Source organism: Pseudorca crassidens, chromosome 15, assembly GCF_039906515.1.
Source record: "Pseudorca crassidens isolate mPseCra1 chromosome 15, mPseCra1.hap1, whole genome shotgun sequence".
Taxonomy (NCBI): domain Eukaryota; kingdom Metazoa; phylum Chordata; class Mammalia; order Artiodactyla; family Delphinidae; genus Pseudorca; species Pseudorca crassidens.
The window spans coordinates 3,404,260-3,430,859 of NC_090310.1; the positions used below are offsets into that span (position 1 = coordinate 3,404,260).

At 55.4% G+C, this 26,600-nt stretch overlaps 1 protein-coding gene across 1 annotated transcript in view; it reads left to right on the top strand.

Moving 5' to 3' along the window:
- The window catches only part of FOXK1 (forkhead box K1), a 65,171-nt gene that overhangs the window by 16,602 nt on the left and 21,969 nt on the right, over positions 1–26,600 (top strand). Inside the window, exon 2 of the mRNA XM_067705396.1 lies at positions 26,032–26,217. Within this exon, the coding sequence (XP_067561497.1) occupies positions 26,032–26,217 (186 nt within the window). The remainder of the gene's footprint in view (positions 1–26,031; positions 26,218–26,600) is intronic.

A 26,600-nucleotide genomic window follows, 5' to 3' on the forward strand; every position in this document is an offset into this window, starting at 1 on the left:
CAGCCGCAGCCCCGGCAGCACGGGGGGGCCCGTCCCACCCTGGCCAGCTCCTCGCCGACTCCCCAGCCCCATGGAGACCTGGGCTTTGCCCGCCGCTTCCCAGTGAAACCCGGAGGATTTGTCTCTAGCTGCCGAGCGCCTTCTATGTGCCAGGGTCTGTCCTCGGCCCCGGTCACCGTCTACGAGGGACAGGCACAGGGCCGGCCGCGTCCACCCGCAGGGGCGCTTCTTCCCGGGCCCCGAGATGGCGTCTCTCTCCAGCCCGCTGTCACACTGGGTCCCAGGAGCCCCTGGCCTGGTGTGGCGTCCTGGGGTGGGCGGATAGGGCCGTGAGGACGGACCGCAAGGCAGAACAGCGTCTCCCTCCTGTTTTATATGTTGTGCTAACTTGTAAGACTTCCCCTGATGGCATTTTGATCTATGAGCTTGGATCCGCGCGGCGCATGTCATTTTTCTAAAGCACATTGTTTTCGTTTGTTTCTTAAATGCCCGTGAGATTTGCAGTGGTGTCGCTGGCGGCCGCACGCAGCGGGAAGAGCACGGGCTGTGAAACCGAGGCCCGCAAGGAGGGCTCTCGGTGATGCAGTGAGAGGTGGTCAGCCGGGCCCCGGGTGGGGAGGGCGCGTCGGGGCAGCGCAGTCCCCGGTCTCCTCTGGGCCTCCTTCTCCTCAGCGGGCGTCCCGAGCTCTGCCTGCCCCTGAGACTCCGTGAGGCCCCCACCTCTCCCGTGTCCCTGCCACCCCGGGCCAGGACACCCCGGGCCGCTCGTCTCCCACGTCAGCTACCCCAGAGCCTCAGCCACCCTTCTAATTGCGTGGCACTAAATTGACCATCGTCACTGTTACTAAGCGTAAGTTCGGGGGCGTCCAGTGCGTTCACACTGTCGTGCAGCCGTCGCCACCATCCATCTGCAGAATCTCTCATCTCCCCAAACTGCACCTCGGTCCCCTCTGACCGCCAACGCCCCAGCCCGCTCCCCCAGCCCCTGGCACCCGCCCTCTGTGGGCCTGACCCCTCTCGTATCCCTGTTTGCCCTTCGCTTTCACGCTGCCGTCGGTCCAGGTGGGTACAGCCTTTAACTTAAGTGTTTCTCACACAGCCATCCCTGCTGGGCCCCAGCGCCCAGTGCCTTCCCTGCCATGCCCTGCCTGGAGCACGTCCACCTTCTTCCGTGGGGTCACCCAGTGTCACTGCCTCGGGGCTGGGTTGGGGCACTCACTGTCTGCACTCTGTGTTTCCCCACGTGTTCCTGTAGTTTATAATCGTTTATTTCCTATATGATGTATTTGTGTGTCCTCCCCTCCCCACTTCCTGCCCCGTTCATCTAGAAGGCCCTGAGGGCGAGGGCGTGTGTGGAACTGTTTCTGCTGCGGTTCCTAAGGGTTTATCTGGGCCTTTTCCCCGCTGAACACGTGGCCCTCCCGTCAGCTCACACAGAGGGGCAGTGGGTGGGGAGGGTCTCAGGACTTGGGAACCACCCTTGGAATAGTCCTTGTCAGACAGGCCGCCCACCCAGACGCTGGCTGCCCAGGGAGTGCCCTGCCCCGCCACTGTCCCCGTCCCCGTCCCCGGCTGGCGTCTCCCGTGCTCTCTGCTCCGGCATCGCTCATTGTTTATCATCTGCAAGTAGGGGACCCCGATGAGACGTTCAGCCCGTATTTGGGGATACTTAATTCTTCAAGTTTCTTCTGATACACCTCTAGCCTGTAAGGGATTGAACCATAATCCTGACATTTGCGGAGTCGATGCCTGTGGTCGTGTTTCCCTTTCCTGAGCAGTTCTGCCAGTTTCTTTGTTTAACTCCTTGTACTCTTCATCTTTTCAGACTTCACCTTTTATAATTTTCAGAGTTGTAATTTCAATTTGTTCACTGTCGTTTAAGCAGCCAAGGAAGTTTGACTTTTTTTTTTTTTTTTTTTTTTTTTTTTTTTTTGCGGTACGCGGGCCTCTCACTGCTGTGGCCTCTCCCGTTGCGGAGCACAGGCTCCGGACGCGCAGGCTCAGCGGCCATGGCTCACGGGCCCAGCCGCTCCGCGGCATGTGGGATCTTCCCGGACTGGGGCACGAACCCGTGTCCCCTGCATCGGCAGGCGGACTTTCAACCACTGCGCCACCAGGGAAGCCCTAAAGTCAGTAACTTTTTAAAGGAGCAGATGAGGGTCTCTTTGGAGAACTCTTCTATCCACAATGACTTTTTTCCAGAGGATTCCATATTACTAACATGGTAGTTAACACCAAGTTCAAAGTCTTGAATTCTCAAGCTTTTTGGAGAGTACTTTATCAGCCTGCATTCTCTAATTTTCTTAAAAGTCAAAATTGTTCAGTGGTCTTTCCGGAGGATCCAGTATTTAAAAGAAAGCAAAAAAAAAAAAAAAAAGAGTGCACTTTAGCTTTGATGTTACACATCTATGCCACCTTTATTTTTTCAAACTTTTTGGTGTCACATACACGCTGACAGAAAATTTGGAAAATACAGAAATGTGGGAAGGAGAAAAGCCGTGTACAGCTGCTGCTCACCGAGGTGCCCGCTATGGCATTCAGCGTGTTTTCCTCGTGCCTGTTTCCTTTTAAAGAACCAGAGCAGTCACTTTGCTGAAACTGAATATTTGCAATCACTGCTGCTGGGGGATCGGAATTCGATTAGCCAGGGGCTTTAAAGCACCTTTTTAATGTTAATGTCTGTGTGGCTGAGTAGGTTAGGATCCTGCGCTGTCCTGAGCTGGGAGCCCCAGCAGGGTCTGGAATGCTGGTGGGCGGTGTGGCCCGGCTGGCAGAGGCCACTGGACACTGACAGCTGTGGCCAGGCCGAGTCAGGGCAGGACCTGGCTTCTGTGCTTCCCTCCCCACCCAGCTCCATCATCGTGGGCCCTAATTTCTACCACCTGGATCAGAGAATGCTCATGGTAACCAAAACCAATATGTGATTTCTAATTTTTTCTGGATTGTCTTCAGCGTGGAGAAATGTGGAAGATAAAAGATGCATCTTGTTAGGGACTTATCACGGGGTGGCATGTGTGGAAGCGTGAGGGATTATTTCCTTTGCTGTAAGTGCCCTTGAGTCCTGTTGGACCCCGAGGTCAGGGTTGGTCCTTCCTTCGCCTGCCTGGGTACCACACCCCATACATCCTCTCCTTCCATAGGTGGCTCCTTCTCGAGGGGCCCACAGAGACGTCCCACTGTTCTGAACACTCTTTGCAGGGTCTACAAAGAATTTTGTTGGAACTGAACAAGTCACACAAGAGCTCGTTACTTGTTATAAGGTATAACTTAGCTGGTTTATACCTTAACTGAACTCCATTGCATTTTCTTTGTAAAAATGAAAATTAAAACCTAAGGGTTTCCCGCCTTCGTCCCGAGCAGATCGCAGGGCGGTGATACTGGGCGGAGCGTCAGCCTGCAGCCTCGGGGAGAGAAGGCTGTGTGCCGGGTTTTCCATCCAGTGCCCTGGCCCTGTGGAGGCGGGTGCTGCTCAGACACTAAGGAGATCCAGGCCGGAGGCTGGCTGTGTCGCGAGGGTGGGTGTGTAGCCCTGAAAAGTGTCTGGCTCAGTTTTTATATCAGAGAAAACCATTCTGACGAATAGGCCGTCAGGGATAAATTGATGAGTTTGAGGCTGCAGTTTACATAACAATTAAACCAGTTTGGTTTATCCCCACGCTGCTGGAACCAGGCTTCTCCCTGCACAGTTATTCAGTGTTATTAATCTGTTTTATGACCCACTTTCCCCAAATGGATCGTTTCTTCTCCACGGCGCTAAAATACGTGCAGTTGTGGGGATCTGCGGCAGCGAGCCAGTGGTTTTAAGAGCCACCACGGAGGGCCAGCTGTTTGCTGCGGGGGGGGGGGTCCCTCCGCCTCCCCCGTCTTCTGCTCCACGCGTGTGGAAGCATATCGTCCATCAGCACCGTTTCCAGGTCTCCTGCCAGTTCTGAGTTGGGTGGAGGGAGAGCCAGGCCCCACCACTTGGACGGATGCTGGGGATTGGCTGGGAGATGTGGCGGCCTTTTCTCCCGGCCCCCCGGGACGTTAGGAATGTGCTCTGGGGAGGGCCTGAGCCAGATACAGGCCTTTTCACGTTCTGCCCGTGCTGGTAGGCTTTGCTCGCTGGGCTTTGTTGTGCGCTTCCTCCAGGACAAAGCCGGGGGTCTCTAAACAAGCCCCGCCGCTGGTTACCGGAGAGGACCCCGTCTCCCTGAGGAGACCTGGGCTAGCTTCCCGACTCTCTGACCCAGCTTCTGTTTTATCAGTGGCCTGCGGTCAGTCGGAGAGGGTCGCAGAGAAACACCACTCCCTTGGAAAAGGTTGAAGGGGTTAAAGTCTAACTTGACCTTAAATGATGGAAAGTTATTTTCTTGGTTTAGGGTGGAATACCGCGTGACAGAACGACAGCCGAGGTAACGGAAGTGTAGCAAATGGGTGTCACGAAAACACGGACGTCTGCTCCGAATGATGTAAACTTCAACTTGCGTGTGATCTGGGAAGGAATTTTCTCCCGGATACTTGGTGAAGCCCTGGCTGCTGGGGGTGGCCCCCGGCCCCTGGCTTCCCCCCTCTTGGGGAGTTTGGGGGGTGGTGAGGGTGGCAGCGAAGCGCTGCTCCTGGCTGGTGACATGTGGACTCCGGGTGAGCGCTGGGTGTCACCTGGAGCCTCGTCTGCACCGTCGGGCCCCCGTGCAGCCCCGAAGCCAGCCGCCCTCCGCCTCCGCCCCGCAGGGGGTTGCCGGCTCAGGGGGCCCTTTGCTGGGCCCGTCGTCCTCTTTATTCTCTTGCGCAGCGTCCACCACCTTGCTGCTGTGTCACGGGCCTCCTTGCCCAGGTCACAGGCCCCATCTCCTCGGAGAGTCCATCATTTTCATTCTCGGGGCCCGTGCGGGGCCAGCACTTGCTTGTCAACAAGCGCTCGGTACCTGCGTTGGTGAGTGAAAGGCTGAGCAGACGCCCGGTGGACCAGACGGCCCTGCCCGGGCCTGGGGACCCGGCCACCGGGCAGGCCTCACCCGCGTCCTCCCCACCTGGAATACTTCTTGCTTTTGTGACAGCACCTGTGGCCTGCGAGGCATGAGAGGGCAAAGTTTCAGAATTGAACTTTGGTTAATTTTGCCACCATAGAGTCCAAGTTACCCGTTAGGCCGTTGGCCCGAGCGCTTGAGCAGTGAGATTCCTCAGTGCGATGACAGCCCCTTGCCCGTGGGTGGGGACAGGGGACAGCAGGGGCGCGGGCCCGTGCTCCGGTCAGAGCTGCTCTGAAGCCCAGTGGCAGCACAGAAATGACTTTTTAAAATAAATTTCGTGGGGGTAGGTTGATTCAGCAGGAGTTTTTTATGGTTTTATTGTCAACTTTGTTTCACAAAATCCAGTTTCTTTGTTTCATCCTCTGAGGAGTTAGGAGGTCAGAGCTTGCACAGGAGCTGCCCTTTGCTCTCTGGGTGACTTGGTGACTTTGGAGGAGTGACCTGTACCTCTTAGCCATGGTGTCCTGTCTGCAGAGCCGTGCAGATGCCGGCTTCCCTCTGAGATCACGGCCGCCTCAGTGAAGGTTCTGCTAAAGGAAGTTTCCTTCCAGGACCCACATGTTGGCTTCAGGGACAGTGCGTCCATCCGGGTTTTAATCGGCATTTGGATTAGGGGCGGAGTGCTGGGAATCTGTGTCGACGACCGTCTCATGCTCATAATGAAAACATCGCCGTGGCCCTGGTTTCTGGCACCGCAGGCTGTCTGGTCCTGACCGTGGAGGGGGGCAGCACGCGGGGGCCAGGCTGGCTGCTCTGCGGCGAGAGGGGCCTGATCTGTCTGCGCGGCCCAGGCTGCTTTTAATAGAAACTGAACTCAGAGCCTCTTCTCTCCCCCACGTGGAGTTACGCGTCTCAAGTTTCTCCCCCTTCGTTGTCTTCCATCTGTCACTGGAGTTACTTATCGCTGTCCTGGTCTCACTTCTCCTGTTCTGTGTCGTTCCTCCTCGGTGGTGGGTGTGTGTGTGCCTCAGTGGATGTGACCGACGGGTGCTGGTTGGCCACTGCCCTCGCCCTTGGGGTGTATGGAGAGCAGGTCGCGATTCCTGGACCTCAGGGAGTTTCGGAGCTCAGAAGGGCCCTGGAGAACACAGAGCAGAGGCACCAGGACCCTGACCCATGAGTCGGTTACAGGTGGCAAAGCTGGGACTGGACCCCACATCTCCTGACCCTTAGTCACCATGGCTTTTTCTGCTAAAACAGCCTGTTTCTTTGGGATGTTATGCCTAAGACAGTTTATTCTAGTTCAGTGTAAGAATCATTGTGCTGGCATATGTCCTGCAGGTACCACCAGAAACGCGAGGGCAGTGAGTTCCCACCCCTCTGCATGGGGCAGCTCTGGTGAAGCAGGGGTGAAGGCTGCTTGTGGTCTGTATTGTGATGTATCAGTCAGGGAGGCGAGGGTGTCGTAACAAATGTACCAGCGGCTCGAGCACGGAGGAAGTAAGTCGCCAGCCCCTTGCAGGTGGTACAGGGAGGAGGGCGCCTTCCCACGGGGCCGGAACAGGAGCGGGCACACTGCCTTCCTCGAGCCTCGGCCCAGAGGTGGTTCGTATCCCCCGCTGACATTTCCTTGGTGAGAACGAGCGTCAGGGAGGCACAGAGCCACGCGGGCTGCTGAGAAATGTTTAGCTCTGTGCCCCGAGCAGCTCGTGGTCACTGTGGCGAGGGGGGTGCTGTGGATGTTGCCGGGCGGGGGTGCCCCCCGTGGGCCTCAGACAGCTTGGCAAGCGGGAGGGTGGAAACGTACGCTCCATCCCAAGGCCAGTGGGGGACCCCTGGAGGCGTCATAGTAAGCAAGCGACGCGATTAGCCCGTGTTTCGGGAACGGAACCCACGTCAGCACCAGCCTGCAGATGGGAGCGTGGTGAGGTGGGCGCGTTGTGAGGAAAGACCTGAACACCAAACCTGTAGGAGAGCCATGAGGGCGACGGTAACTGCGTGTGTTTCCTGGCCCTTGGCTCGTGCCCTGCGCGCGTCACACGCGCTGTCTCACGGTTATCGCCGTGGCCCCACGAGGTAGGTGTGGTGTGTGTCCCCGCGCTTGACAGAGGACGGGCCTGGTTTAGAGAGAGGAAGGACCTTCCCGAGGCCACACAGCTCTGGATCCCCAGCGAGCAAACCTTTAGATGTGCAGACAGGACTGCTGGGGCCCCAGGGAGCAGGGGCCAGGCCTCAGGGCTCAGGGCTGGAGACGCGAGCTGGGCCTCAATGAGCTGGTTTTGGTTAAGGTGGACTCGGGGTGTGCGTGGGGCAGGGACCCAGGTGACAGGGAATCAAGATGTGCTTTTGGAGGGAGGTCAAGGTGGGTGGGACTAGAGCCAGAGGGCTGGTGCACAGAGGCGGGACAGTGGCAATGGGGGGGGGGCTCTGGAATTCTTTCCCAGTGAGGCCGAAGCCAGGCACGTGGTTCTTAGATATTTGAGGTAGATTGTTTGTGCTTATTTGTTACTTGCCCTCACGCGTGAGACAGGCCAGGAGAGTGGGGACGAGGTCCGCGCCGGCGTGTTGCGTCACACGTGGTCCTGCGGGCTGCGGCGCCCACTCGGGTCACTCCAGCGTTTGGTGCCTGCCCATAAGTGTGGTCACTTTATTTATTTGTTTATTTATTTCTTTTTGGCTGCGTTGGATCTTTGTTGCTGCGCTTGGGCTTTCTCTAGTTGCGGCGAGCGGGGGCTACTCTTTGTTGCGGTGCGCAGGCTTCTCATTGCGGTGGCTTCTCTTGTTGTGGAGCACGGGCTCTAGGCACGCGGGCTTCAGCAGTTGTGGCTTGCGGGCTCTAGAGCGCAGGCTCAGTAGTTGTGGCGCACGGGCTTAGTTGCTCCGTGGCATGTAGCATCTTCCCGGACCGGGGCTTGAACCCGTGTCCCCTGCGTTGGCAGGCGGATTCTTAACCACTGCGCCACCGGGGAAGTTCCAAGTGGCGGTTACTTTAGACAGAAACGTGTGGGGTGCTGTGAGTAGTGTCTGCTTTGTGTGTCGTTTTGATCGCGCTGGTTTTGAATAATACAGGCTGAGGACTGAGCCACCCTCTGGAGAGTGGCGCTGGCCTTCGCTAGGGCTTCCCAGCACCACTCGCCCTGTGTGTACAGAGCAGCATCGCCCACGGCAGACGGGACAGCTTAAGGTCAGTCTGATCATTTACCATCGAGGGGTAAGCATTTCTAAGACACAGTGAAACCCATCTGTTCTGCCTTTCATACGTCCTTGGGAAAGAATACTGATAGTTGACAATCAAACTGCCACTCTGTGGATTCTGGATTTATTCTTGTAATCTTGAAAATGGTCCTGTTGTCTGCCTTGGATTTAAACATGCCTGCTCCCTGGCTTCTCACTGTGCAGCTGGGGTTTTCTGTCCTCTCACCTCGCTAACCTGCTCCTCTCCTGGACGGGTGACAGACGCTTAGTTCTGTTTATGCTTCTGCGTGCGTTCGCATCCATTTATGATTAAACACTGTTCAAACATTCAGGGGGAGATGTATCGACGCAGAGCAGGGCTGGTGAGGATGGGGGGCGGGGGTGTGCATCATTTCTCTCTCTTATTTTCAGTTGACAAGAGATGACATTTATTTATTTATCTTTAAATTGTGCTCACAGCTCTGTGACTGCTGCAGAACTACAAACAAAATTTCATTTTAAAATTATGGTAAAAAAACAGACAATGGTCAGTACTTCTGAGGGGCAGGCCAACTCCCTGGCCCCCTTTGGCTGATAAACTTCACATCCAGATTCATAATCAGATGCCCAGGTAATTTATCCAAGTAAATTTGTGACTTAAAACAAAAATTTGGGGGGCTTCCCTGGTGGTGCAGTGGTTAAGAATCCGCCTGCCGATGCAGGGGACATGGATTCGATCCCTGGTCCGGGAAGATCCCACATGCCGCGGAGCAACTAAGCCCGTGTGCCACCACTACTGAGCCTGCGCTCTAGAGCCCGTGAGCCAGAACTACTGAGCCAGCGCTCTAGAGCCTGAGAGGCACAACTACTGAATCCCACGTGCCACAACTACTGAGCCTGCGCTCTAGAGCCGGTGAGCCACAGCTGCTGAAGCCCACGCGCCTAGAGCCCACGCTCTGCAACAAGGGAAGCCACCGCAGTGAGAAACCCGTGCACCGCAATGAAGAGTAGCCCCCGCTCGCCGCAACGAGAGGAAGCCCGCGCGCAGCAACGAAGACCCAACGCAGCCAAAAATAAATTTAAAAACAAAAGCTTATTAAAAAATTCTTTTCCTACCCAATTTATTTGATAATCGCTTACATTTTTAAATAGTCAACAGAGAAAGTTCATAACTGTTCATAACCTTTAACTGTGTAAACTTTAAATAGTGGGAAATGTTTTATATAATTAGTTCAGCACTGTTGAGTGCGGGCCCTTGAGCTGGCCCGGGGTCAGGACCCCTGGAAAAGCCGAGGCGGGAGAAGAATCAGGAGACGCGCAGCCCACGCAGCTGCTCATCCTAGGAAAGCCCACGAGAGGTCGGCTTCCTAAACAGAAGCGTGCTGGGAGCCCTGTCCTCTGAGGTCTCAAGCGTCGCTGAGAGGATGCTTTTGAGTGACTCCCGGACCTCATCACAGGGACGGGACGGGGGGCGGTGGGGAGTCGTCTCTGCAGATTAATGGTATCCTCTACCCTCTTGCTCTTCTCACGTTCTGTTCTAATAAAAGTCGGGGTGCTGTTTGTTTTGTCTCGTCTCTAAGGCACATCTTAAGTTCTGATGTAAGTACTTTTTGAGGAGGTGATTCACGGCCGCAGCTCAGAGCTGCAGGTGTGCGGTCACCGCAGCCTCCGTCCCACAGACCTGCCCAGGTGTCTCACCCGGGAGGGGCTCCGTTTCCCCGGACACAGCCGCGGGGAGCGTGTGTTCTCACCTGGCCTGCGGGCAGTCTGTGTGCCGCGGGGGCGCGCGCGGAAGTGCACGGGAAGCGCACGCGGCGGCGCGCGTGCGGAAGTGCCCGGGGAAGCGTATGCGGAAGTGCAGGTGGAAGCGAGCGCACGGGGAAGCAGAACGCAGTCAGAAGCGCGGCACGCGGCGGTAATCAGCCTTCCCCCGGGCAGGGAGGGGAGCTTCTCTGGTCAGCTGAGTCTCCTGGCGGAAAATCCTCAGAGGGAGCTTAGCTGGGATTGTGCTGTGTCTGGGTGTTTGATCTCAAGGAGGGATCACGACTAACAGCTTCCGTCTGCTGGCAAAGTGTGTCTCAGGGCGAAGCCATTAGTGTCAGGCCCACGTGTGCCACGGGCCCGGCTCCGGGGACGTCTGTGTGCCCTGCCGGCCCCGCTCTGCCTGCGCACTGGCCGGGACGCGGGCCTCCTCCGGCCAGGGGCACAGGCTACGAAGCCTGACCTACGAGAAGTCGTCTGTTTATCAGCTTTTGACTTGAGCAGAGCCAAGTTCAGAATGAATGAACGGGATGATGTGAAATACTCCGGTGTTGTGAAACAGGAAACTGCCGGTTCTTTGTTTCTCGCTGTAACTGACCGATGGGAATCCAGGTCTTGCCAACTGGCTGAGCAGGGCATGTTACCAAGTTGGGAGCCTGGGGCGGCTCACAGATTCCACCAGCAAGAGCGCCCACATCCACAGCCAGTTCCTGGAAGACGAGAAATGTAGGGAAGACAAGATGAGCGAAGGCAGTGCCTCCAGCGGCTGGTCCAGGGCGGGATTGCCAGACTCCAACCTAGACCCCGCCGCCTGGAAGCTGTAATTAAGGGGCCAGGAATGAGGGCCGCAGGATAGCGTGTCTCTGCAGAGCTCCTGGGCCGCCGTGGTCCGTGTGCTAGCAGGCTTCCCACATCCCGGTGGGCTGGGCAGTACTGGGCATGTGCTCGGTCAGAACGCACAGCCCAGTCTGTCCAGTTCCCGGGGGGAGGGAGAGGAAGGGAGCCCGCCGCGACCTTGGACGGGGCGCCCCGGGGGCAGGCCGGCTGTCCCTCCTCGTCCTGGAGCCACAGGCTCCCATCAGGCGTGTGTGTGCCTTCCGCAGCCCGTGTGTGCGGGAGCTGGCTGACAGAGTTGAGGAGGAAGGACACCTACGGGGTTTAATTTTATGTATCATTTGAAGCTGATTGCTTGATTTTTCTTTTTTTTTTTTTTTTTGAGTAAGAGTTAAAGCCCATAATCGGTTTACGTCTGATTTTCTTAGTGAAGCCCCTCTACAGCCAGAGGGGAGGTTTGCAGCGCATGGGACCCGCGTGCTGTGACCAGGCACCCTGGCCCAGAGGCGAGGCCCTGTGCCCACCCCTGACCCCTGCTGCCAGCTGGGCCTGGGCGGCCCCTTCCTCTCCCCTGGCATGCAGTTCCTCATCTATAAAAGCAAGTGCTTGAGCCACATGGCTAAGTACTGTTGATTCTGAAGCGTTATTACGTCAGTGCATTTGTAGTTATAGGATGTTGGTCCACGTTCCCTTGTAGAATGGTTAAAATTCCTACAGGAGGTGAAGACCGCAGCCCCCGAGTTGATAGTGTGCTTCGCGTCAGGTGTTGTTTTGTTTCTTCTGTCGCAAACGCGGTGCATTATTCAGCATCTTTACCTTCACCTTCTCTTCACGAGCGTCTGCAGACACTGTTGTATGTGAGTGAACCAGCTGTAAGGTTTTTTATTCCTTCTACGTGATAACTCAGTTTTGACATAAAGGGGAGCGAATGCCCTCCGCACGTGTTATAGTCCAGGGTGGAGTGTGGGTTGCTGCCCATGTGAGACCCCGTCGTTACATGGCTTTCCACAATGGGCTCCAGCTCCACAGGTGCACTTGTTACTTTGATAGGTTCACAGGAAGTTCTAAGCACGTTCCAAGAGGTCCCCTGTATACCTCACCCGCTTCCCCCTACTAGTTACAGCTTACGTGACTGTAGGCAGGTATCAAAGCCAGGAAACTGACGTTGGCACGAGGTGTGTGTCCTTCTTTGTCATGTTACCACACATGTAGATCTGTGTGATCACCACCTCCTCCAAGACACATGGCTCTCACCCCACCACCCAGTTCTCCCCTGCGCTCGTCACACCTAACCGCCCCCCGCCCCGAAACCCCTGGCAGCCACGAATCTGTTCTCTGTCTCTGTGACTTTGTCATTTTGAGATGCGACATAAATGGGAGTTTGGCTTTTCCAGGCTCGGCATCATGCCTTCCATCCAGGCTGTGTGGTGCAGTAGTTCGTTCCTTTTTATTGCTGAGTAATCAGTATCCCACTGTGTGGGTTCCACCTGTGTTTCCTGAGGGACACAGTGGCTCAGCAAAGTGTTTGGTTCCTGCAGATAGAGCTGCTTTGAACATCACGGGCAGGTTTAGAGTAGACGTAATCTTCCTTTCTCTGGGATAAATGCCCAGGAGTGCAGTTGATCAGTTGCATCATCAGGGTATGTTTAGCTGCTAACTCATCTCCCACGGGGGCTGTGCCGTTTTCCATGCCCAGCCCCAGGGCAGGGGAGACCCGGCTTCTCGCCGGCACCTGGTGGTGTGGCTGCTTTCTATCTTAGCTACTCTTCTAGGTGCGTCGCCATCACTCTGCACTTCCCGATTGGCTGGTGGTGCTGTGCACGTCTGTCCGTGTGCTTATTTGCCATCTGGGTGTCCTCTGCAGTGAAGTGTCCCTTCGTACCTTTTGTCCACTTTCTAACTGAATTGTTTGTTTTTTACTGTTGGGTTTTGAGAGTTCTTTACACGTTCTGGATGGTCCTTTGTGCGATGTATGGTTTGACATTCCTTCTCTCAGCTGGAAGCTTGTCGTCCTCCTCTGATGGGCTGTTTGTACAGCAAGAGTTTTTAGTGTTGACAAAATCCAGTTTGATTTTTTTTTTCTTCTTTTATAGATCATGCTTTTGGTGTCATGCCTTCATCAAGCCCTAGGTGCCTTTTTTTTTTTTTTTTTTTTTTTGAATTTTGAATTGTTTTCCTCCCATAGATAATATATCATTTCTCTCTGGCTGCTTTTAAGACATTTTCTTTGTCTTCAGTTTTCAAAAGGTTGGTGTGGATTTCTTTGAGTTTATCCTGTTTGGGGTTCAGTCATCTTCTTGAATCTGTAAGTTTACTTTATTCCCAAATTTGGGGAATTTTCAGCTATTTTTTTTACCCCACCCAGTTTCTGTTCTCCTTCTGGGACTTGGATAACATGAAGGTTAGACCTTTTGTTGTAGTCCCGTGGGCCCCTGAGACTCCAGTCATTTATTTCAGTCTCTTTTCTCTTTGTGGTTCAGGTTGGGTAATTTTTATTGTTCTAGCTTTGAGTTCACTGATTACTTTCTCTGTTCTTTTCATTCTGTTTGAGCCTAGTCACTGAATATTTGTTTCAGTTATTATATTTTATTTTAGTTCTAAAATTCCCTTTGGTTCCTCCTTATATCTTCTCTTTACTGAGATTTTCTATTTCTTATAATTAATTGCTCATTGGAGTTTTTATAATGGCTGCTCTAAAGTCCTGGAAAGATAATTCTGACACCAGGGTCACCCTGTGTTGGTGTCTGTTGACGCCTTTTCTCATTTTGTTTGAGATTTTCCTCGTAATTGAAATCTGCACATTTGGGGTATAATCTTTGAAGACTTTGGATCTTATTTAAATCCAGTATTTTACTAGCACTCCTCTGACATGGCTCTGGGAGAAGGGGGGACACCCCCTATTATTTCCATGTGGCTACCGCTGATGCTGAGGGCGAGCGCAGGTGCACCCGTGTTGCTCCCACCCTTGCTGCTGGCTCTCTGCACTGGCCTGTGTGTCCCCGAGTCCTCAGTGAGAATGACATGTGTCCTAGCCCCTCAGCGGGCACAGCCTGTGTCCCCTGTCCTTGGCGTGGACGGCATGTGTTCTCTGGTCCTCAGTGGGGCGGTGTGAGCCTCCTGTCCTGGGTGGGGACATACTGTGTCCCCGCCCTCCGGGGGGATGGTGCGGTTGGCGGGGGCCGGTCTCCACCGCGGCTTGGTGGCTGAGCCAGACCTCGTGAATCAGCCGCCTCACTCGCCGTGGTACCACCTCATCCTGCCACCCATTTCAGCGCCCTTCCTCCCCGCCAACAGGATTAGACAAACCTGCTGTAAACTGTTACAAGCTGTGTGACCTGTCTTCCCATTCAGGTAGGTCTTTTTTTGTCCTTTAATTAAGTTTTATAATTTTTCTCCATAGAGGTGTTGCATATCTGAGACTTACTTTTTATTCTGTTGTCATCATTGTTGCTTTCAGAGTTGTCCATTTAATTAACAGCTTTCTGCTGTGAAACTCCGGGTGCTGTTATTGCTGCCTTGAAGTAGGTCTCTGTCGAAATCTAGCTGTGCTTTATTATGCAGCCGCCCCAGATTAACACGGGTTCCTCAGCTCTGTGGAGGCCTTGCACTGTGTGTGCTGTTGAAGTGGATGGAAAATCCCACCAGAACTTCCCGGGAGGCCCTTGCGGCTTCATGGCCTCTGACGAGGGTGTAACCCCCTCCAGCAGCCTTGGTGAGACGGTGGCTGGGAAGATCCCACATGCTGCAGAGCACCTGAGCCCGTGTGCCACAACTCCTAGCCCCCGTGCCACAACTACTGAAGCCCACGCGCCTAGAGCCCGTGCTCCGCAACAAGAGAAGCCACCGCAACAGGAAGCCCGCGCACCGCAACAAAGAGCAGACCCCGCTCGCTGTAACTAGAGGAAGCCCACGTGCAGCAACGCAGACCCAACGCAGCCATAAATCAATAAATCAATAAACAAATCACATAAAGAATTTTCTTAAACTTTGAGAGTGAGATTGATGCCAGCCCCTGACCTGCGAGTCTCTGCAGGTGGTAGCTCAGAGGCAGTTTTCCTGTCTCTCCGTCTCGCCTCTCCTGGCATATGACAGCCAGCAGGAGGCCTAGGCCCTGTCCTGGGAGGGAGCTGCCTGAGTGCCCCGAGGGAGGACGGAGGCCTGCTGTGCGTCGAGGTCGGAGGCGACCTCTCTGAGCGAGGCCGCTAGTGCCAGGAGGCCTGGTGAGGGGGCACGGGAGGGAGCAGGGTGGCATCGGAGAGGCTGGCGGGACCCGAAGTCTGCATTGTCTCCCAAGAGCTGTGGGCTGTTTCTAAGCTGAGCAAGGACCCGGTTCGTTGTGGGGTTTCGCCCAGTATGTCCTGCTGGCCTGGTGGCGGGAGAGGTGGGAAGTGGCAGAAAGCCCTTGAGGCTGACCTGTCACCCGGGAGCAGAGTCCACGTGGTGCAGGAGGTAACGTCAGAACTTCCATTCGGTTATTGTTAATCTTCTCCTTTTAAAGTGTATGTGTCATGTTTCATCAAGTGTATATTAGCAGACGGCATCACGAATATAGTTCATAAAGAAGTAAGCAAGTGTGCGTAATTAGGTGGTGATGCCAAGACATTGTCCTGATGGGCGATGCAGGCAGAAAAGTTTAGTGATAAGAGTTCCTGACCCACAGGTGGGCTCGTGTGCTCCAGCCCAGCATCTGGTGAACGTATGGGTTTCTGCACGGAATTTAATATTATTTTAATTTTTAATTGTAAAAAAGCCTCTGAATATTTAAATCTTCCCTGAGTTGGCCCTTAGAAAAAAGAAAAAAACTTGCTTCCCATCAGTAGACGACTGCGGAGTCCTTGAAGGATGGCTCTCCTCCTCGGCTGCTGCATCCACGGCACACCTAGAATCAGGCCTCTGTGTTGCGTGGTCTGTTTCTTCTCCCTTTGAGTAGTGACCCACGTTCAACGTCATGAAAGTAATTGACTTGAAAAGGTGTGAGTACCGCAGCTCACCTTGGACTTTGCGGAAGAGATGGACTGGATGCTCCCCTAGATTTCCGTTGAAGGAGGACAGGAAAACCGGGGAACAACTGAAAAATAAGGAGGACGATGAGAGCCGTCCGTTCAGTTTTCATTTCAGAATTAGACTTCTTAAACAGCAACGCAGCCCTTTCTCCTGCGGGAGCTGGGACCTGCGCGGACCCTCCCCAGGGGAACTGAGCTTAGCTGTGAGTGCTGTGGCCGCTCTGCCGCCTGCGCCCCCATCCTGGCTGACAGGGACCTCGTGGGAGAGGTGACCTGGGTTAGGCCCTGGGCCTGGGGCTTGGTCGTGTCCGGGGGGGGGGGGGTGTGTGTGTCCGACTGAACATTTGATGTCGCCTCCGTTGCTGCCCGAAGACAAGCCCCACGAGGTGGGCTGCGGTCTGTGTCCTCTGTCCTTCCCAGTGTCCCTGCTGCAGGGACTGTCCAAGGTGTGTGGTTCTAGAAACCCTGGGAAGCGGTGCCCGGGTTCTCACTGTAGCCTCTGACGTTCGTTGGCGGTACTTCCTTACTGAAGGGAGTGCTCTGTGAGTAGGTTTCCCCTGAAATCTCGGCCAGAGGACGTCTGGAGCCCCCAGTGGTGACTGTGCTGAGAGCAGGGCCACGGTGCTGGCCGTGGGCAGACTCAGTGTCGTGTGGGGAGCTGACTGACGGCCTGGAGTTCGCTCATTACAGCACAGGAGGTTTTCAGGGGCCTCCCTCAAAGACCTGATTTACAAGGAAGTTATGGAAACTTGCCTGGCGGAACTCCGCTCACCAGCCTTCCCCTGGCGGCCCCGTGATCGGCTCCCCCCGTGAAGCCCGGGTTCCTTTGGGTGTGGGAGCTGCCCTGGGGAAACACCCCCAGCTCCCCGGCAGGGAGGCCCTTGGACCCCCGCCCCGTTGGGGAGGACAGAGGGGAGCTGTGTGTTGACATCAGCAGGGCTGCCCTGGGAACGAGGGCGAGGGCGGTGGGCTTCCATCCCACTCGGCCTCGGCCTCGGCAGGAGGCAAGGTTTTCTCCACTTCTGTCGACTGCGATACCTCCCCGGGCGCTTCCACAGCTTTCACGGTTTCGGTTCTTCAGGGAAGTGGGCTGGACGCCTCGTGCGGTGCTCGGGGTGGGGGGCAGGGGAGCCGCCCGCTCTCCCCAGCCTCTGTGCAGGGCCGCTCCGTCTGGTTTCCGAGGGTGCCTGTCGGATTTCCCAAATTAGGAAGGGGGGCCGAGCCGGGCTGCACACACGGTTCCTGTTGTGTTCCGACAAATGGAACTTTGTTCCCTTCTTTTTCCTTAACAGCAAAGGCTGTTTGCTCTCTTTGGAGGCGGAGCTGAGGTTTGTGTTTGGGGTCCCGTCTCGAGCTTTGCTGTATCTCCGAGGCTGGTATCGAAAGGAAGGTCTTGGTTTGGGCGGTAATGCCTGGGTAGGAGGCTCGTGGGTTTGCCTGGAGCGGTGCACTCAGGAAGGACGCGCTCCCCCCCCGTCCCTCCTCGCGGTGGGCGTTGGCAGCGGTGGTGGCCACGCCTTTCTGGCAGCGCGCCCGCCCCCCGCCCCCCACCCTCGTGGTGGGCGGTGGCAGCGGTGGTGGCCACGCCTTTCTGGCAGGGCCTCCTGGGCTCTGCCTTCAGCTTCTGAAGCGTTTCCTTGGCCGAGTTTAACTGAATTGAACTAGGGCCTTGCCAGGACCCAGAAAATAAACGTGCAGAGCAGATTTCTGCTGTCTTCTTGTTTCTCCCCGCCCCCCCAGTGCAACAGCCGCCCTGTCCTGGAGCCTTTTCTTTCTGCCCCTCAAATTTATAGGCGCTGTGTTAGCGCGGTGCCCTTACCATAATGTCCTTAAAATACACGTATTTAAATATATCTCGAGTGTCCAGAGAAATGGAATATTCTGGTTAGTCGATATACTTAACCTGCTCAGTGCATGGCTTCCCGGCACATGTAATAGCCAGTGCTTTTTAATTATTATTGTCATTACATTGTGTTGCATTATGTTATATTATTGAATTTCACGTTGATTAACGTTTAGGCAATAGACTCAGTTTTGCAGATTGGGTAACTGGACGTGTTAACGCCCCGGCAGCGGCTGACAGCCCCGACCAGTCTGAGGTTCCTAATGCCACATCCGCATCCTCTCACAGGAGGGGGCGGTCCCCGACCTGAGGTCAGCACGTTACTGCTGCTCTCTGGGTGGAATGTTTAAGTGTAAATGCGGTTATTACTTATTTCATGCTAGTCTTTGTTGCGTCACACCTGGCTCTTTCCTGGGTCTTCATGTTCGTGCTTAGACACCCCTTCCTCGGGAGGGAGAAGCTATGTGTAATATGGAGATAATCTTGGCATCTGACTTCAGATCAGGTTAGTGTCGGAATGGGCCAGTGTTCATCACTGCACAGACCACTGTAGTACCCGCCCCACCCATCTTCAGTGGCACTTGACCTGGTGGCCGGCTGGGCTCTGCACGCGGAGTGTCTGCAGCTCGCAGGTGGTGGTCGGGCTGCCAGCAGACGCTCCCATTTTCACACGAGTCTCTCTCCGTTAAAAACTGTGGACGTGGATTTGAGCGGAGAAGTCAGTGGCCCCCGCCCTCTGTGTGAGATGCAGGGATGCCAGCTGTCCTCTGATTCTCTGGCTGAGTGATTCTACTAAACACAGAGAAGGCATGTTGTCGATGTCCTTGCAAGGTTAACCCAGGGTCAGAAAAGTCTGATTGTTTCCCTGTGGTCTGGCCGCTGGGTTTCAGCCGACACCCTCTGGGGGTGCCTCACCCATGTGGAAGGAATCGCTCTCCTGCCTCACACCCGCCTTTACCTCCCGATAGACTAAGTTACACAGAGACAGGGAGCGTGGTGAGCTCCTGGCCGTGTGCACCAGAGTGTGTGTGCGCAGCATGGAGGGGACAGGCAGCGGCAGAGGTGACACTTCCCTCTGGGAGCCCGTGGTCTGGGAAGCCCGGCGGGGATAAGCAGGGGCCCTTGAGGTGGGCTCCGTACAGGGGGTGGCCTTTGGGGACAGAATCTTGAAGAATGTGGGTCTGCTGGTACGAGGCCAGGCGCTATGCTTGGTGGCAGCCCGTCGCCCGCGAGCTCTGCTGTCGCCGTGTCCATCCCAGCGGCGGTGCTGTGTCTGAAGCTCCATCCCTGGAGAGCCCGGCCTTGTGGTCCACACTTGAGCCACCCAGTGCGGGATGTCCCTCTGCAGTGCCCGTTCATTTGGCAGTGAACCTTAGGAAGCCAGAACATTTGAAGTGGAATTCTGAGCTTTGTAGTTCCTCCATTCACCCAACTGGATAACCTTTGATGTTTTTCAGGCAAATCTGGAAGGTATTTGCTTTTTCAGATATATTGGACTTTCTGCCCCATTTGAGTTTCCAAACTGTAAAGCTTGGGAGCTCGACTTCCACAGTCATTTTTTGTTTGCTTGTCTTAAACCTGATGCTTCCCCCCTGAGGGATAAGAGTGTCCCTGGGCAGATGGCTTGGGTTCCTCCCCAGGGTGCCTGACCCTGTGTGGCTCTGCTGGGACCCTCTGTGTCTGAGGTCCAGGCTGAGGGTAGCCTTGGTTCGAGGAGGGGGGACGAGGGCCTCTCACACCAGCACACGTCAGTTTTTTTTGGAGTAGGATGACTTGAGGTTTTGCTGTTGTGTCTGGGACCCTGCAGAGCTGCTGCCTGGTCAGGACGGTCATCGCCCCGCCTTCCCGGGGCCTGGGCTCCTGGCTTCGTTCCCTCTTCCTGGCTGGAGCTTGTGTTTGGATCACGTGCTCACCCCTCGCCGGTCTGCACGGCTTCCCAGCACAGCAGTGAACTATGGCCTCTGCAGCCTCCAGCCTCCTCTGCTCGGTTCTGTTTTTGGGTTTTGTTTTTTAAAGACGTTCTAGCAAAATGTATTACGTTTTTAATAGAAAGAGATATTTTAGGTTAAAAACACTTAAGATGATCAGAATCCTTTGATTTGGGGACTGTGTATGTAAAAGGTTTTTCAAAACCATTTCTTGAACTGTCTTATTGTTCTTTGGAGTTCTTACAAAACTCGGAGCCTCTGGTGTGCCAGTTGCAGACCTTCTGTAAATGAGGGTTGCTTGTTGTCGGGGGGCCCACCCGGAAAAGCCGCCTGCCGGCCTAGAACACGCCTGCGGGGGAGGGCGGGGCCGCTGGCTGTCAGCTGGCCCCCGAGCCTGACCATTTTTCCACTACTAGGTTGTGGTTATTTTCAAAATTTGAACATACTGGTCATCAAATGTGTAACAGCTTTTTCCCCCTATTCTTGAGTCTTTCACTTCTTAAAGGACACGGTTACAACATTTAAAAAACATTTTGAAAGACTCGAGGTCTCCGGCAATACCACTCTTACCCCGGGGATGTTTGCAAGAATGACTGAAGCCGGTGTCATGGCCGCTTGCTGTGCCCGCCTCGCCTGCCCCAGGGCGCCTGCTGCCCCAGGCCTGCCTGTCTGTCTCTGGTTTACCGGGGGGGGGCCTTACGTTCAGCCACTCGCCCCAGGTCCCCCACAGCGTCCCAGCGGTGTCCCAGCGGCCCATTCGCAAACCAGGCCTGTCTGATTTCGAATCCCAGGCCTTTAGCCGCAATGCTGGACCGTTCAGTCTCTGCTGTTTTCACTTGTCATTGTGTCATCAGCATTTTTAATGTTCCTCCGTGGGCCCGTTTCCGTGAGTGCTTATTGCCTGTTAGGTACTGTGTGAGCTTCTAACTACTTTGCTTATTTCATTTGATACTCACACGCCTTGTGTGTGTATCCTACACAGTAGGGTACCCTACACAGTACACACCATAAATACCCCAATTTTCCTGATGAGAACAGATCAGATGCATTAAGAGATTTGCCCAGAGACAAACAGTCCTGGAAGGCGTCCTTTCAAATGGCTGCATGATACTCCTCCATGAATGTGCACTGTGGAATTCAGCTGTTCCTCACAGGGGAGCTCTTTAGCTGTTTAGAATTAGAACAGAGGTTTGGTTTTTGTAACGAAGGTCAGGATAGCAAGGGAGGTGGATTTCTTTTGCGTATAACAGTCCCAGTGTAATCTGACATGGCAGCTCCAGGCTCTTCTGTCCTGTTGCTCTGTTACCCAGTGTCCATTTTACGGCCCACCACGGCTGCTCCAGCTCCTGCCATCGCACCCACATTCTGGCCATAGGAAGGGAAGAAGTGAGGAAGACACTCTCTTCCTCTTAAGGGCACGAACCCTCGCATCCCGCGAACCAGCACAGTCTCGTGGTTTCACAAGAGGCAGAGAAGCGTCGTCCTTAGTCGGGCAGCCGTGTGTCCAGCTGAAACGAGTTCAGTGTCGAAGCAGAAGAGGGTGCACGTCCAGGGGACTAGCCATCTCTATCGTAGTCTGCCCTTTCAGCCCCCCACGTGGTTGTGACCCTTATTCTGACATAAAAACCACTCATCCCCGTTGTCAAGGGAGGCGGCCCAAGTCCCACCTGGTGACCGCATCGCGGAGGTCCAGGGTCTCTGTTACGTGTGCGTCCCCGCATCAGGGTGCCCCGAGTGGTGGATCTGTGAAGCGCTGTGCCGAGGAGAAGCAGAGGAAGGCGGTCCCAGCTCCTGTCTGGAAAAGGGAGGAGTGGGACGCACACTCACTGGTCACAGCCGCCCTGCTCTCAGAGGCACTCCCCAAAGGGGCAGGTTCCGGGGGGCCCGCCCGGCGGCCCCGTGTCTGCACGTGGAGGGTTCTGTGTCCGCCGGCCTCCTCCGAGGTGCTCCGGAGACGACGCTGCTGTGCTTCCTGGCGGTGCCCCAGGCCGGGCAGGTGGGGGAGGGACGGTCACGCCTCCTCGCAGGCCAGGTTGGGGCTGCTCCGCCTCCGGAGTCTCCGAGCATGTTGTCTCTGTCACATCCGCAGGTCAGATGCACAGCAAGGGTCTCTGGGGGCGGGTTTCACTCTTGAAAACCCTGCTCTGGTCTTTTCTGCCGTTGGGCTGGGGCCTCTCTGCCTGTCTCACCCGAGTCGTGGCTCCTTTGAGGCCACTGAGGCTGCAGGCTCGGTGGCATCGTTTCCTGCCCCGGGCGCCGGTCCCCATGGTCCCCCTGAAGCTTGTGGCATCCTGGGCACACAGGCTTCGCTCTTGGGTATCTCGGGGGACCGCTGGACCCGGCACAGGGAAGGTGACTAGATTTCTAGCCTGCAGCACTCCCATCCTTGCCCTCTGACGAGGCAGCACCCTGTACTTCAAACTGTGTGACCTCCTGGCGACTCCTGGCCAGCGGCAGTTCTGTGCCGGCCACGAAGCAGGGTCCCGGGCCGCCCTCCCCGTCGCTGCCTGAGGAAGGGCGTCCTTTGCAGAGTGATTCTCCCTCCTGGACTGAGCCTCCAAAGTTTTCTTGTATTTTCTTGGTCTTTTCCGGGAGGTGTTTTCAAGCCTGTCACCCAGCCTTCCTTGTGAAGTTTTCTTTTGTGTCACATTTACTTGTCCAGGGTCCTTGTTTTTCCCTGGAGGTGCCTTTTGGGGCTGAAGCCCGTGGGTGGCCACGGTGGCGCCCCCTCCCGTCCCGGGGACACAGGTGGTCCATGTCCTCTCTGTGAGGACTGAATGACGACAGGGAAATTATGTTTCTTTTCTGACAACTTCCTGTTGGTGAGGCCGGTGGGGGGCTTCCTCCCTAAGGACGAGATGGGAGTGAAGGTGGGTGACAGCCCGAGTCCCTGAGGCTCATGAGTGGCCGAGCGGGGCCAGACCAGCCTTCATGCAGGGATCTCTGAGCTGACGCTCAACAGGGCAGCTTCACAGGAAACCGAGGCAATACCAGTTTGGCCCAGTTTCCAGGAGCGCAGGCTTCTGCACGCTCCCAGACTAGAGCGGGCCTGGGCGTAGGAGCTTCAGGGCAAGAGCGTTTGAAAAAACAGCTTGATTCCACCGCAGTGAGAAGCCCGCGCGCTGCAGCGAAGACCCAGCGCAGCCAAAACTAAATAAATAAATGTATATGAAAAAATAAAAACAGCTCGATTGGGTGCAGCTCACACACTGCACGCAGAACCCACTCGGATCGTCCAGGCCAGTGGTTTTCAGGAGACCCGGGGAATCGTGCAGCTGCTGCCAGCCGGTGGTTGGGCGTTCGCATCGCCTCCGAAGGAAGGAAGCCCCGCGCCCGTCTGCAGGACCCCCACCCCCGCCGGGCAGCCACCAGACTACTGTCGCCTCTGCAAAGCAGGGCGAGAATTCTGTGCAGAGCTCGGGCGCTTGCACGAAGCCTCCCTTGGGCTGGTGGGCGGTGGTTTCCAGCGCGCATCCCCACCTCCGGCAGGAACCCCGACACACGGGCAGAGTGCGCTTGGGTCCAGCCTGAATGTGGAGTGCCTTCAGGAGAGTAGCTCTAATTGCAGAACACGCTCATTAAAGCTCCAGCCAGGGCCCTAAACCAGAACGAAAATGTTCCAGGGAGAGAAGTAACAGTTGGCAGACTCGGTGGGCACCCTGGGGAGGCATCTGTTTAAAATTAAGCAGCTTCCTGGTATTTTCTCCTCCTCCTGGGTAGATCAGCTGCCTCAGGATAATTTTTGGAAGAGTGAGTCAGGAGATGCTTTTGAAATAGCTGTTGCTGTAACTAATGTGAAAATGTTCATGGTTAAACCTTAGTTGGAAAATCACCGTTCCAGTAGGAAACTGTCCTGCTGCTATCAGTTATGGATGGCAGTAGACCTTGCCACTGATGACATGCCCAAATCCCTGACCTATAAAACGCTGTGCTTTGTTTCACTGAAACCCCAGTCTGTGTGCATGTGCTGTCTGTCTAGCGTCTTGGATTTGAACCGGAAAGCGTCTTGGAGGTGATCTCTCCTGCCCAGAGCATCCAGGGCTGCAGAGGGGTTACAGCAGGTGGTCCCACAGCAGAAGTCAGGCTGGGAAGCAGAGGGAAGGGGGCCTGACGATGCTCCCCGGCATCTGCCCCCTCAGCCCAGGGCCAGGCAGGCACTGACCCCCGCCCAGAGCTCTTCTCTCCGGATCTCGTGCCTTTTCTCGTCTTCACCCTAAACCCCATTTTCTGAGATTCCCTGCCTGTCTTGTGACCTCTGTCAGAGGCCAGAAGCCACAACCTCTTTCTAGCTGGTATTGACAGTTGTAGTTGTAACATGATCTTGAGGTTGTAGTCCGATCTCATGTTAACACAGGGACTTGTGCCATGCAGGAAGTCAGAACTCCACGCGCCTCTGGCAGAGAGTAACGCGTAGCTTGTTTTGTTAATTTGCAGCAGTTGAAGGAAGAGACAAATGGTAAAGGGACGTAGAAACTCTTTTTTAACTGTTTGTCAGCACTACTGCCTTCCTAGCTAGCACTGGTGGAACAGGTGTGTGTGCGTGTGTGTGTGCGTGTGTGTGTGTGTGCGTGCATGTGTGTGTGCGCGCAGACCCCCCTGCTGTTCAGCCAGTCCTGTCCTTCACAGGTGGAGCTCCCCTCAGCCACGCTCTGCTCACCTGTGTGGAGCCCTCAGCCAGTTCCCAGGCTCGGGGACACTGGGCCCATCTCGGACCTGGTGGGGATGCACGTTGACTCTGACTTACAAAAGCTGACCAGCGTCTGGGTCTGGAGAGACCCTCGGCCTCAGAAAGCATCTTAGGCATGTGTGTGACGTCACTTTCTAGCCAAAAGACTGATGGAGGAAATTTCCATTGGGTGGTGGGGAAACTAAAGAAAGTGGAAAGGACAGCAAACGTTTCTTGAACTGGCTTACAAGAAGGAGATGGCGGGCGATTTTTAAATAGCCTGGGGCGGCCCTGTAAGCAGAACCGGAGGGAAGATGTCGCCATTCCAGACCTCCCCACCCGCATCCCTGACATTTTGGTGTTTAGGCGGAATTTCCCAGAAGCAAAACAGCATCAACAGGAAAACAGCTTCTGTTGCACAGTATGAAGATCCCTCTGTTCTGCTTTTGGATTTGGAAATACAAACCGGGTAGCCGGGGCTCCCGGTGTCTTGGTGTCTCACTGCCTGCTGCAGGGCTCCACCTGGACAGCCACATGCAGCCGCTCTCTGCTTGGGTCTCTGGAAGAATCTGTACTGGCCAGTGAGGCCAGCTGGAGTTCCTGATTTTCCCTGTGAGATGCAGGCAGGGGCTCTCAGAGTAGACGCTTGTGCTGCTGAGTCATTTCCTGAGAGGTGGGTCTCCCCGGCGGAAGGCTCGCGAGCACCCCCGCTGGGAGCTGGGCTGCCAGGTCACCACCTGCCATGTCCCAGAGCCTGTTCTTCAGTCTTGTTTCTTCAAAGTTTTTTTTGTTTGTTTTGTTTTGTTTTTGTTTTTGCGGTACGCGGGCCTCTCACTGTTGTGGCCTCTCCCGTTGTGGAGCACAGGCTCCGGACGCGCAGGCTCAGCGGCCATGGCTCACGGGCGCAGCCGCTCCGCGGCATGTGGGATCCTCCCGGACCGGGGCACGAACCCGCGTCCCCTGCATCGACAGGCGGACTCTCAACGACTGTGCCACCAGGGAAGCCCCAAAGTTGTTTTAATAAGACAAAAGGGAATTGGATTGAAGCAGTGCTTGCTGTGTGGGTGGGAGGTGGGAGGTAATTGGCTACTTAGACAGTGAATTGAATTGAATTGAATTGAATTGACTGGACCAAATATCAGGGACTTTTCGGTGTGCACCCTGTGTCTGCTAGCCACAGTTAGCCTAAAACTTGTGGATAACTGGTCAGTTTAGAAGGTGTGCTTGACGAGTAATGCCCTGCTTTACAGGTCAGAGTTTGTGGGAGGGAGATGAGCCCTGGGTTCCAGTGCGCACACAGGGACGGACTGGGGTTTGCAGTGGCCTGGGGCGGGCGGTCCCTTGCCAGTAGAGGAGACGAGGCTCGGGGCTCGTGAGGCCAGAACGGACGGTGAAGGCAGCCAGTACCCTCGGGTTCCAGGCGCTTCCTCCGAGACCCCCGCTGGCGCCTCTGCAGGCAGCGCTCGCTTTCCATCTTCTGGGTGACGGGCATCTGTCATTAAAAAGCTGCCCTGGAGGTGACCGTGGCGTTTCGGTTTCCCAAGGAGCGTTCTCTGCGAGGTGCTGGGTCCACGAGGCGAGTGTGGCGGACAGGAAGCCGGCTGGCCATCTGGAGCCCGTGTGGGAGGGGACACCAGGGGACCTGTCCGGGCTGGAGGTCTTGCTGTCGCACGCATGGTGGAGGGAGCCCGGTGCCCTCGCCGGCCTGTCCCGAGGGAAGCGGAGGTGGTGTGGTTTGGGCGCAGGTTTGGGTACGTGTATGTGCGCGGCGTAGTCGGAGAGCACACTGGCTGGTGACGGCGGGCGGCGTAGACGCGCCGGGACACCTCTCCCCTGCTGGACCTAACGTCCCGCTCCCCTCCCGTTGCAGGTGCACCTTCCGCTTCCCCAGCACGGCGATAAAGATCCAGTTCACGTCGCTGTACCATCAGGAGGAGGCCCCGGCGTCCCCGCTCCGGCCGCTCTACCCGCAGATCTCCCCGCTGAAGATCCACATCCCGGAGCCGGACCTCCGGAGCCTGGTCAGCCCCGTCCCCTCCCCGACTGGCACCATCAGGTGAGTGGCCCGGCCCCCTCCTGCGGTTGCCTCTGCAGAAGCCACGGCCCTGTGCTTTAGAACGCGGCCGAGAAAGAGGAAAGTGATATGGGTGTTCTGTGTTTCATACGATATCAAGTATGTTTCTGGAAAATTGCCCATGGATGGAAATTTTGAAACTATTTTAAGTGCATCAAGGGACCTGAGGACTTAAATAAACTCTCTGGAGAATTCTTTTATAAAGTGAAGAATCACTACTTAATTAGTCACTTTTCCGGTTTGAAATTTTATATACGAGGGTCTTTTAAAACGAGCTTAGGTATCAGTTTTTAAAGACAGTGAAACTATTTAAAAGGAGTGTTTGTATACCAGGATTTGGTGGACTAGGTTTTTCTAAACTTTAT